This window comes from Cyprinodon variegatus, unplaced genomic scaffold (genome assembly GCF_000732505.1).
Source record: "Cyprinodon variegatus isolate N-32 unplaced genomic scaffold, C_variegatus-1.0 Scaffold1613, whole genome shotgun sequence".
In the NCBI taxonomy this organism is placed as follows: Eukaryota; Metazoa; Chordata; class Actinopteri; order Cyprinodontiformes; family Cyprinodontidae; genus Cyprinodon; species Cyprinodon variegatus.
Window position 1 is genome coordinate 52,810 of NW_015152066.1, and position 12,123 is coordinate 64,932.

At 40.8% G+C, this 12,123-nt stretch overlaps 2 protein-coding genes across 2 annotated transcripts in view; one reads left to right on the forward strand and one right to left on the reverse strand.

Moving 5' to 3' along the window:
• LOC107104095 (ankyrin repeat domain-containing protein 26-like) overlaps positions 1 to 1,459 on the forward strand; it is a 34,311-nt gene extending 32,852 nt beyond the window's left edge. The window contains exons 40-41 of the mRNA XM_015404013.1: positions 1,073 to 1,118; positions 1,200 to 1,459. Of these exons, the coding sequence (XP_015259499.1) occupies positions 1,073 to 1,118; positions 1,200 to 1,330 (177 nt within the window). The 3' untranslated portion in view covers positions 1,331 to 1,459. The remainder of the gene's footprint in view (positions 1 to 1,072; positions 1,119 to 1,199) is intronic.
• Positions 1,460 to 3,469: 2,010 nt separating this feature from the next.
• mdfic (MyoD family inhibitor domain containing) lies at positions 3,470 to 12,123 on the reverse strand. The gene is made up of 3 exons (XM_015404016.1): positions 12,026 to 12,123; positions 7,458 to 7,703; positions 3,470 to 4,495 (listed from the first exon to the last, which is right to left on the reverse strand). Exons 1-3 carry the CDS (start codon positions 12,081 to 12,083, stop codon positions 4,224 to 4,226), a joined length of 576 nt encoding a protein of 191 aa, XP_015259502.1. The 5' UTR covers positions 12,084 to 12,123; the 3' UTR covers positions 3,470 to 4,223.

Below are 12,123 nucleotides of genomic sequence, written 5' to 3' on the forward strand. Positions count from 1 at the left end.
GAATCTCACCTGTTGGGTTAGAATCGTACCTGTTGGGTTAGAATCTCACCTGTTGGGTTAGAATCGTACCTGTTGGGTTAGAATCACACCTGTTGGGTTAGAATCTCACCTGTTGGGTTAGAATCGTACCTGTTGGGTTAGAATCTCACCTGTTGGGTTAGAATCTCACCTGTTAGGTTGACATTTCTTTGTAGTTTTATTGTACGGTTAGGGTTAGCTTCTAACTGGCTAATCTTCAGCTGGATAAGAGCCAGCAGACCTGCTTGGACCTAAACCATCACCTCAGGTTCTGGGCCGGTCCACTCCTTCACACTCTAGGTCCTTCATTTCTATGAGATGCTGAATTTTAGTTTCTTTTAAAGGTGAAAGTTGAACCACGAGGAAACAAAGTTAATTCCAATTAACTTTCCCGTCAGACACATGAAGCGGCTAAAACCTGAACAGCCACTAAGTTAAAGTCTTATACAGAGTTTCTTTGCTAGGAGTATAGAAATAAATCAAAATCTATTTTATATCAAATCATTTCTTTTAGCTTTATTCTAGTTTCTAAACTGGTTTCTATTAGCTGTTAGTATAAGAAAAGAAACAAAGGTTTGAATTATTTCACTTTGTAATAAATCTGCAAATAATAATCATATATATATTTATATATCTTTAATGAGTTTGACTTTTTCACTGAATTATTAAAATCAAAGTGACTTTAATTTTAACTTAGAAAACACAAACATGAGTTTAAATAAAGCCTGTGAAGCTTTAACAGTAAATAAAATCAGTTGTTTCTGTTCTTATGTCATAAATCAGGTCAGACGTGTTTTTATTGGCTGCTCAATGAGCGCCGAAGTGTTGGATTGATTTATTCCAACATTTCCTTCAGAAAAGATATTTCTCATTATTTAGAGGTTTGATTTTTTTTTTATTTTTGGAAGAATTTCTATGGTAAAATGCCTCTGAGGTTTTTTTATCTTTAACTGGAAGGTTTGCATGACCTGCTGTGTTTGACTGGTTCCGCTCCTGTTTCATCTCACCTGCACTTATTGATTTCACCTTCATTTGTGTTTTCCTGAAAATCCAGATGCAGAGTGAGTTGGATAAAAACATATCGAAAGAACTGAGCAAAGGTGGGAACCAATCCTCCTGTTTCTGATCTTCTTGGATGAAGCTGTAGTTTTTAACCTCAGGCTTTTCTGTTGGTTGGTCAGCTGCAGCAGAGCTGGACGCCGCCTCCGTCCGTCTGTCTCCTGTGGGCTCGGCCGGCGCAGCCGAGCTGGACCCCCTCAGCAGAGCAACGCAGCAGTATTTGGAGGTGCTGAAGAAGAACCGTAGGATCTAACTCCATATTTTAGCTGCCAACCATCAGAAACTAAGAAGATTTTAACCCATGTTTGGTTTTTTATCTTGTGTCATGAAAAAAAATCAACTTTATTGCACATTGAGGGAGGAGTCTCTGAACAGGAACAATAAAAAAAAAAAAACCCTCAGAAGTATTTTTCTGGATGAAATCCTAGTTTGGATTTTTATTTTGGAGAATTTCTGTATTTGTATTTATCTTTGTTTTGGCCAGTTTATGTCGTCTGGTACGTGCCATCCAATGGTGCAATATCTGTTGCAGTCTTAAATATCGATTTATTTATTTACTTAATGAACACTATAAACTTGAAGATGACGAGCTGGATTCCTCTCCGGCTATAAAACATTTCAGATTTTTTAGTTGGTTTGATTAAAAGGCCAGTTTGCTATTTTTTTTTCTTCAGATAAAGTTTTTATTTTGAAAATATTGCTATAATGCATCAAATAAATGAGGAAAAAGAAACTATAAATGATTGTTTTCTTTTACCAAACTAATTTTATTTACTGTAAAGTAAAAGATGCAGAATTGTGTCGATAAATAAGAGAAGCTGAGTTATTTTAACCCTTTGATTCCTGATATTTATTTATACATAAAAGTTGTGGTTTTTTGCCTTTAAGGTACCAAAGGTTGATACTTTAAATATTGCACTAGAGGATAAATAGAAATAATTCTAACAGTTTTAATGGTTGATGTTGACATTCAGCATCTAGGACCAGTCGTACCAGAAACAAGTGCTTGTCAAAGGTTCCTAGATGTAGAATAAATAGAATAGAAAATCCCTTTATTGTCCCCCAATGGGGAACTTCTGGTGTTTACACTGAAATCACTCATATTGTCTTTGCTGTTTAAGGAGCTAAAATAATGAGACCAAAGCACAGACGCCCATCTAGATGCTTTATTCTTCAGAGTTAAGATCAGTTTCTTCTTCTGGTGTCTAAATATTTCTGACTCTTAGTCCAAAGAAGAAGATTATTCCAGAAGGTGGGATCTCTGTCAGCCGTCTCAGTGGCATATGTTGAGCTTTTCATGCTACAGAACCTTTTACCGTTAAAAAGCGCTTCACAAACATTCAATATTATAGAGCTAGAATAGTGAGAATAGACAGACCTCTCTGTCGCTAGAACGACTTTACCAGAATTTAAAAAGATCTTTGCTTCACTTTCATTGCTAGAATTTTTTCTGCATTGTGAAAAAGATCAGATATATTAATAAGTTAAAGATAAGTTACAGATTTAAAAAGGTAAACAGGAAGTCAGCTTCTCTGTTTTCCTCATTTCTGAGAACTAATCCTGCAAAAGTTGCTAAAATAATCCAGGATCTTCTTGTATTTAAATGAGAGATGCTGCTTTCCATCAATCCTGGACTCTCATTAGCTGCGTTTTGATGTTCTTTAAAAGTCCCCCTCCTCCTGAAGTGATGCGCTGCTTTAGAAACCATTTTCCTCTCTTATTAAGACAAGGCGGCGTGTTTATGATTGCCCCCCTCTGGTGCGTCTCTCTTAGCTTTGATCCATCTACTCTGCGTCAGCCGCAAATGTTAAGATATTCAAATCTTGTTACATTTATTTTGGTTTCCTTTATAGTGGATGAGCATATCTGACAGACTGACTATTAGCTGTTATTATTTCCCCTTTTTTATAAATACAGACGGCACTTCATAGAGCAGGTATGAACCTGCTTTTGATTGAGGAGGTTACAGCCGTCGTCGTGCAGCTTTGGAGGCGGCGAGAATAAAACAAACAGAATAAAAAGGAGCTTTTTAAAAAAATATATAAATTAGCTTGAAAACAATCCGCTCTTCGTCGGGTCATCACTTGTCTGTAAAACTCAGACTCTTATTCTCTACCTGTCCAACAACTGCGAGGCTAGATGAGCTAAACATAAAGGCTAATTCATTGTTAGCCATCTGTCAGGTGTCCCTCAGTCAGACTTTCCTGCTGGAAGGGGAACCTCCCATCATGCCATTTGTTTTTGTTACCCTTGGCCCCACTAAAGTAAAGAATCCCCACAGTATGATGCAGCCTCCACTATGTTTCATAATGGGCTCATTTTTCAGGATGATGGTCTCACCAGAACCAATTCCTCTGTTTTCTTTCTAAAGCTTTGGGCCTTCAAGCTGCGTCTTGGTATGAGAGCAGTTTATTTTTCCCATCATCAGTTTAAATGTAACAGAACTAAAAGGCACATAATGTTTTAATAAACGACCACAAACAGAAAAGGTCTATTGCTTTACATCTAAACTGCCTCCAATGTGACTCCCTCTACACTGCTAATAAAAAACTTGTCATCTCTCGCTTTAATCCTTTATCATATTTGTCAAATAAGGCACTTTGAGGCATAAAGAAGATGCTTACTGTCTCTAGATCTCAGAAGATCTGAGCTGGCTTCATTAAAAAGCTGCAGAGCGAGATGACAGCAGAGAAGCAGACGGTAAACAGCCAAAAATAAATCTAAGTGCCGATAAAGACACTGCTGTCAGTCTGTCCAGGAGAGCAAAGATGCTCATTTAAATCATGTTAGCAAGTAAATAGAATTTAGGCTGTGGGTTTTTTTGGCCCACAATGCAGCTGTGTTCTGTTAGGGACAACAGGCAGCAGTGGTATCTAATTTAGAGGGTGACGTTCAGGCGGCACGAAGTAAGCGATCCGGCTTGTTCCTCAGTTTGTTCTTATCTTTACCTGCAGCAGCAGCGGCCCTTCACTCATCACAGCTATAGAAACACATGAAGCATGTAGGCACTGTATGAGCAACACTACCTTTCATTGCAACATTTTTATGTTAAAAACTTCTTTGTATTTTGTTGGACTTTTAAGACAGACCAATAGTCATCTTATTTTCTGGGTGCACGTTTGCATCCCTTCAGATAGACTACTGGCTTAGCCGCGGTGACAGATCTCACAGCAGTCCAGGCAGAACTCCAGAAACTCTGTGGGTTCGCAACAAGACTCAAACAGCACCGAGTGGCAGTGGGTGGGGCAGCTGAACTCCTCCGCGGGGGCGTCCTGGATGGCCGAGCAGCAGGAGGAGCAGGCGTGGCAGCAGGAGGAGCAGAGGCCCTGGAGGCAGCAGGAGGAGGCCTCCAAAACACCCAGGAGCACCGCAGAGAACCGGCACCACAGACACGCCAGCAGCAGCTGAAAGCAGGAGTCTGTGAAAATAGGAAGGAAACGACTCAGAAATCTGAGGTCAAACAGCAACTTGTCTTGTTTCCTGAAAGCCTTTTTTTGTGTTCACAGAAAAACAGGGATTAGCAAAGCTATTAACCCAAATTAAACGCTCGTGTTGTTTGTTTGTGGTGTCAACCAAAAACTTTAAAGAGAAAATGTTGCAGTGATCAAGTGTGATTGTGTTTTTTTAATCACAGCTTGTTTCAGTCCTCGAGGGAAAATCAAAAAAGGCCACAGAGGCTCGCAGGGATGAAAAAACAATCCAGAGGAAGCTGTCACACAATAATTGCTCCGCTGCCCAAATTAGGCACAGATGAAATTGCATACATTAACCTGACGGTGCGCTGCAGTGCTTATGGTGGGATCATACCTGCTGTATTTATTTATTCATCTGCAGAAGGACCAGAGGGGAGCAGGCTGATGCAAATCCAGCTGTTTTATCCTGTTTACTCTGGAAAGCGGTGAAACAGAGGAGGCAGAATTCCCTGTGGAGCGCGGCCCAACATTTCCCTACTTATTCCACTGATTTATACACAACCCACATGTAACATATGCTAATGCAGGTGTGTATATGAAAGAGGGGCATTGTGGGTAGCTCCTTAATGATATAAAAACTCCTTGGTAAACAAGCATTAACAGGAAGGAAGCAACTGGGAAACTTTCAGATTTGTTATTTGCATTTTAAGTTTTATATTTACCAGAAACATGATTGGACCAAAAAATATGTATTTTTTTTTTCTTTTGCTGTGAAGTTCATAACCTTATTCAGTTATTTTAATGCTTGATTAAGCTTCACTTTTTAATTTGCTTAAAAAGTGTTGCTTTTTATCATCTGTTCTCTGGCTTGTTACCATTAGGATCCTATTTGATAGACAAACGGGAAGTAGATGTGATTTGACTTAAAAAAATATAAGACGTCTATAATGTTTTAATTTCTATGATCTTTTTACTTTGCAGGAAATGTCCTTTTCTGGTTTAACCGAGGTCGGTCTCTTTGAGACATGTCTGCCAGCTTTACAAACCTAAAGCCTTAAAGATTGTTTTTCTGTCCAAATAAGCTCAGTTAGCAGCGGTACGTTCACACCGAATGCTAAACCACTAAAATCTTCCCAGTTCCGTTTGTTTCTGGTCGCCTTGAAATTCGCCTGCACAGCGAAAGACTCCTATATCATGGAATCTGTTGGTTTCACCTCATCATGGCGGGAATTGGATTTACAGAGCGACAGGCTGTGATTTTTTACTCTAGAAAGCTGTTGCCGTTCTTAGGCTCAATAATTCCTAGAGATGGAACGAGTATGGCGAATACCACCACCTCAATCAGAGTCTAGGTCTGTATGACGGTTACTTTCAGAGGTACTTCCACCTATCATGAGCAATTTCAGGGCCCTGCTTTCCCACCATGGGGGACAAATCACCCGGACAACAGAGGGTTTGGTAAGACGGCATTCTGGAGCTCAGACAAACAGTGGGAAGTCAGGGAGGAAACACCAGCAGATAAATAAACAGAACTAGCACCAGGCTACCAGCCGTCTCACCCTATGGAAACGGGGAACTACAGCGAGGGATTGGAGGAGCTCCAGGGAAGCGGTGGACGAGAGCTGGGAGAGAAGCAAGAGCTGTAGATCCGAGAGGCCTGTCGGGGAAACAGCGAGGAGAGGCTAAAGCAGACTGGGGCTAACTACAGAAGCTAACTGCAGAGGAACAGAGGAGCACAGTGACGGGTCAGATAATTTACTGAGAGGACAGAACACTGAATGCGGGGTAGAGTCTATGGCTGCCCAGGAATTGGACACTGGTACATCAGAGAAGCCAGGAGAGGCTATGGCTGGTTGGAGGCAAACTACTGGAGATGAAAGGAGTACCAGGGTGCATCAACGAAGCTTGCCTGGACAGAGAGCAGCGGAAATGGGTAAAGAAGACATGGGCTGGCCATCTACACTGGAGGTAGGATGAAGAAACAGTCCTTTATTAGCCACCCTACAATCCTCTTGACAGCATTCCACTTCCTCCTTTGTCAACATTATTTTCTCTACCTAGTATTTCTAATAAAAAAAAAAAAACTTGTCTGTTAGGCTAACGTAGGTGCAGGGTTAGGCTTAGGGGCAACTGATCCTCTATCCAAGGGTTAGCCAAAGTCGGTCCTCGAGGGCCACTGTCCTAAAAGTTCTTGGTGTTTCTCAGCTTCAGCAGAGCTGATTCTGATGTCTGCCTGTTATTCAGTTATCAATGAAATCGACTGAAAAAGGAAATACATCACGGTTTTATTTGAGATATCATTGTAGGGGGAAAGTGATTATAAACAGGCTCTTTTTTAAAGTTTTATTCATGTAAAATATTGTGGGGTTACTTGGTTTTGTTGGATCAGATTAAACTGAAAGAAAAATGTTGACACTTGGTGCTTTATTGAACTGCATTAAGCAGATTAACTTGCTTTATTTTAGTGCTATAATCTTCATTTAATTTTTACCTCATGAAAAAATCAAACTAGCTGTCCTGTCGCCTTACACTGCAGCTGCTGTTCATTATTCCATTTCTTTAGCCCAAAAAAAAAACAAAATAGAGAGAAAATACCATAAGTTTGACTCTTTTACGATTTGAATAGATGTCTAAAATAGTTTTTATTGAATTTACAATTGTTTAGTGTTTGATTGAACCTATAGGATTTGACTCAAATAAAAAAACTGGCCCTGCTATAGACCTGTGGAGGGTGGACCCGGCTATCGAGGTGGATAGGCAGCAGCGCCCCTCGCCACCCTGCTTGGGATTAGCGTCATAGAAAATGGATGGATGGATATAAAACTGCTGCTCAAACATGGAGGCCATCCTTTCCTAACTACTTTCATAAATATTTCTGTAAGAAAGTGAGAGTTTTGAACATTCTTTGATAGTTTTGGTTCCTTTTCTGTGCATCTATTGAAACAGATCATTTAAGGTGGAGGTTACCTGCAGGTGTAGGAGCAGGTTGGTTGGATCTGGCCCTTCCTCTCCTACTATCGCTGCCCTTATGGCCGCTGTGCACTGTGCCCTGCGGTTGGCTCTGCAGCTGTGAGGCAGGTTTGAGTCTCTTTTCAGTGACTGGGACGCCACACCGAGGACATGTTGGCCTCTGAAGGTCATGTCCAGGCTTCTTCAACGCGTCTGATAGCTGGGAGGCCTCCGTTAGGAGAGCTGGACCAGGAGGAGGCTGGACTGAGAGACACGAACCGAGACATCATGTTAAACAACAAAGCTTTAAGATGTTGGTTTTGATTCATTTGTGTCTTTTTTGATGATGCAGACAAAATAGAAATACATACAGAATACAGAATCTATAGTTATATACAATAGAAAACATAAAATATACTATATATAATATATAGCATATAGCTATAAACTATATACACAGTAATTGTTAATGTAAGGTAGGAGGACTGGAGATGCTACGCTGGTGTAGCTTCTAGGTCCTGACCGGGGGGGGGAGAGGCAGTGTCAGGGTGACGGGGGTCTCAGGGCCTTGTTGATAAGGCTGGTAGCGGATGGGAAGAACGGCAGGGTTTGGTCCTGATGGAGCGGGGCTGAAATAGCGAGGGATCAGCCAAAATCTTCTCTGCAGGCCTCAGAGTCCTGGAGGCGTACAGATCCTGGAGAGATGGAAGATTGCAGCCAATCAGCTTCTCTGCAGACCGGATGACATGCTGCAGCAGGGGATGGCAATCCCAGTTCCTGGGGAGGGTGGAGGGGAGGAGGGGTGGGTCTTTTAATGTAGGGTCCCAGCTGCGGTGGGGAAGTGTCATGGGGGGGTTGACTGTGTAGAAGTCATTCAGGTGATTGGCTAAGTGTTGGTGGTTCATGGAGGGGGGGTCAGGTTAAAGGGGGCCGTTTAATCTGGTAATCTACTGAGGTCGGATTAAAGTTCCACCTGCTAACCGTAACCCTGAGGTGAAAGATGATTGTCTGCCTCCTAAAACACAGCAGACATGTCAGAGAGAAGTTTGAGGGAAAGTTTAACGGCTGGAAAAGAGGAAATTAATCAGACACACAAGCAGGAGGCTGGTGGGAACTCTGGAGGAGCTGCAGAGATCCACTGCTCAGGAGGAAACAGCTGTGGTGTTAGGTTTATTCTTTATACATCATGTGGATTGTTACGTGGTTAGCCAGATTAGACAGAGCAGAAGGCCTTCCTTCACACGGTGGATGTCACTGTGTGTACGGAGGTCATCTAATCAGGACAGCCTTCGTGTCTTTAAGATACACAGGATATGGACACATCTTGGAGCCGGTCTGACAGAGGAGAGCTACTGTATCTGTAACCCTGAAGTATAGAAGCAAGCTGCATGGAGTTCAAGACATGGATGGCGTGTCAGTTTCTGATACGGACAGCTAAGCATCAAAAAGATGCAACACATAGACCCATGAGCTATAAGAAGCAGGAGATGACATCGTTCGAGGCTCAAACTTTGCCGGATGCTCGCTGACGTGATTTTTGAGCCCACAGCTGTGCAGCTCCAAGCATTTTCTCTGTCCTGTAACGACCTGATCTGGAATAAACTCTGTTACTTTTTTACTCCTGTTTTATAGTCCTTTATATGGATTTACCCAGTTTGAGTTAAGAGTAGTAAATAACTTGCTCCCAGGAAAAGAACCGGTGAGGAGGCCCCCGGGGCGCTACAGCCTTCCTTTCAAGGGGACAAATCCTCCTCATTTTAACAGTGGGTAGGACAGCGATTATTTCAACCACCCAACTTTACGGATGAACAACAAGAAAGTTTAATGTTAAAAGAAATATAATAAATCAGCATTTTCACAAAACCCAGCAGGGAATCTGGATCAAGGCAGAAATATTTTCTAAATTAATAATATTATCTATGGTGGAAAACCAACATGTATTTGTGGTTAAATATACATTTTAAGCAAATGTACAATTATTCAATAACTTATGAGTGAACATTTCTTCCTATAGAAGAAACAGCGTGAAAATGTGATTGTTGCTGTTTTCACGAGGGCCCCTTTGGTTTCCATGTGCACCACTAACCATGAGGTCATCGCCGCTGGTATTTCCTCTGCTAATGAGGTCAAACCTTCAAAGGATTTCCTCTTCTGATCTTAGAGACGAAGCTACAGAAAGCAGCTGGATAATATCTACGTTAGAGACGAGGCTCAGCGACACGGAGACAAACAGCCTCAGACTTCCTCCCACCTGACCCTGCATTCAAAATGGCCTCCGAATTATTAGCAGAAGTTTGGCTGGATCTCAGTTCAGTATTTTACAGATTTGCACAAGCAGACGGGAATCATTCAAATAAAAAGAAAGACATTATGAGTTTTCCTGCTTTGCGCTTCTAAATCACCAACATCTGGTCGTTTTAAAAATGGAGAATAATTTATGGAATCAAGAACCAAACTATTAATCTGGCATAAAAAAAGAAAACCATTTATTGTAATAAAGATAGAATAGTTTATTACTGTAAAGGTTCACTTCTATCAACAAGATGAAGCAGTAAGATTTAAGAGACTTTCTTATTTAAATAAAATCAGTGAGCTGTTGTCCAGTTAGCAGCAGACCTGCCAGATTTTCAGAAATCTGACCCAGATAGAGTAAACAGATAATCCTAACATAAATAATCCTAAACTATTATACTGAGATAAAGTTAGCATTCATAAATCAATGGTACACGAGCTGTATTTATATAGCCTGATAAACCAGACTAAATGTGAGATTAAATATGTAATTTGTGTCATTTAGTCTGGCCCCGATGAATGAGACATCAGGAGATTATTGATGTTGTTTTTCAAACCATATCTGTGCCTATTGGCCAACGCTCTGACCAATGAGAGCCACTGACTGGGACGTAGGGAGCGCGACAGGAAGCTGGTGGGGGAGTGGAAACAAACAACCTGTTGGTAAAACGGCGAATACGTCCTTCTCCAAAATGAATGAGTGTAAAGCTTCTTCATGTTTCAATGGAGATCCCATTGCGCAGCCATGCTTCTGTCTGTAAAAATTACCTCTGAATGTGAAACAGGTTGTGGAAAGACAAAGGCCCAGTAGTGTGCAGATCTGGTCCGGAGTGAAACTAGTCCTGTTGTTTAAGTCAACATCTTGTTGAAGACGTGTCCTGACTGTTTCCACTGCCTCTGTTATCGGTATGCATGTGAAAAGTGAAGTAACATCAAACGATTCCAGGGTTTCTCCTGCTGCCATCCTTAAATGTTTGGCTTTTTTAGCAAAGTCTTTGGAGTTTTCTATGTGATGTGGTGTGTTTCCCACCAAGGGAGCTAAGATATTAATAAGCTGTTTAGCAATGTTGTCTGTTACTGAGTTAATGCTGCTGACAATGAGCCTGAGTGAAGCTCCTTCTTTGTGATTTTTTGGGAGTCCATATAAGCTGGAATTTCCTCCCCTGGATATAATCTGAAATAGACTGTGCTGTTAATTACCGTGTCTTTTTCAAGTTGTTTGAGATAGTTTATTATTTTCTTTTTGTAGCCGCTGGTTGGATCTCTTTTCCAGGATTCATAGGTATTACTGTCGTTCAGTAGAGTGATCATTTTGTCCTGGTAGTCTGAGGTGTTGAGGACTACGGTGCATCTTCCTTTGTCTGCTGGTAATATGGTGATGCTTTTGTCCTGGCTCAGGGATGTTATGACTTTCATTTCCTGGTTGTGTGAGGTTGGAAGGAGGTGGTTGGACGCTGGACAGGGTAGCTGTTACCTTCTTTCTGAGTTGCTCTGCCTCCGTTTCAGCCAGGTTGTTGTTCCTGATGGCCGATTCAGTGGCAGTGATCAGTTCCATAATGGGTACTTCTTGTGGAGAAATGGCAAAATTCAGGCCTTTGCTCAGAACATCCGTCTCTGGTTTAGTCATTGGTCTGGATCTAGGTCTAATGACTCTGGAAGTCACGCCCCTTTTTATTGTACACCTGCTGATGAGAGCTCATTAACTCCCAGACGACCAATATAACTTTAACTAAGATGGGAGTTCATGTCAGACATAAGAACAGAGCTAATAAAATGGTAACTTTATAACGATGTTTGACATTAATTAGCAGCTTCGAAAATCCAAAGGGAGCCTTGACTAAACTAAAAAATTAAACTGTAAAACTTTACTAAATGTTTCTTTAAGAAAGTAAAAATAATGGAACCTTTTGCAAGAAAACAGTCTAAAATGAATTTTATCATTTAATTATTTGCAAGTCAACAAAGATAAGAAGAAAATGACATCAGACGTGATTTATTTTCTTAAGTCTGAATCTAAAAGAAATTTTCCTTTAGATTCGGCAGAATCTGACGTTTCAGTTTTAACTTTATTACAATAATCGTTTGCATCGATCGCTTTAAGAGTTGAAAACTATTATTCAATTATTCACATGAAACATGATAAACATCAAGTAAAAATCTGTTTTAGGATTTTAACAAAACGTAAATAATTAAAACTTCGGAGCCCATTTATTTAACAATGTGTTTTTTCTGAGAACAAACCTGTTTTTGTAAATAAAAGGATAGAATATATTTTAAAATCTAACCATCCTTGCCTTCAGTTGCGTTGTTCTGTTTTCCTCTCGTTTCCACAGACGCTTCTTCTTGCAGCATCTTGGATTCTCATGACTGGTTTTTCCCAGTCTGTCGCAGG

Excerpts from the sequence above, each read along its gene's own strand:
- mdfic (XM_015404016.1), bottom strand. The coding sequence starts at position 12,083 with ATGCTGCAAGAAGAAGCGTCTGTGGAAACGAGAGGAAAACAGAACAAC. Across the intron at positions 7,704-12,025 it reads ACAGAACAACGCAACTGAAG|TCCAGCCTCCTCCTGGTCCA; the intron begins GCAAGGATGGTT and ends CGTGTCTCTCAG. Across the intron at positions 4,496-7,457 it reads ACCTGCTCCTACACCTGCAG|ACTCCTGCTTTCAGCTGCTG; the intron begins GTAACCTCCACC and ends CTATTTTCACAG.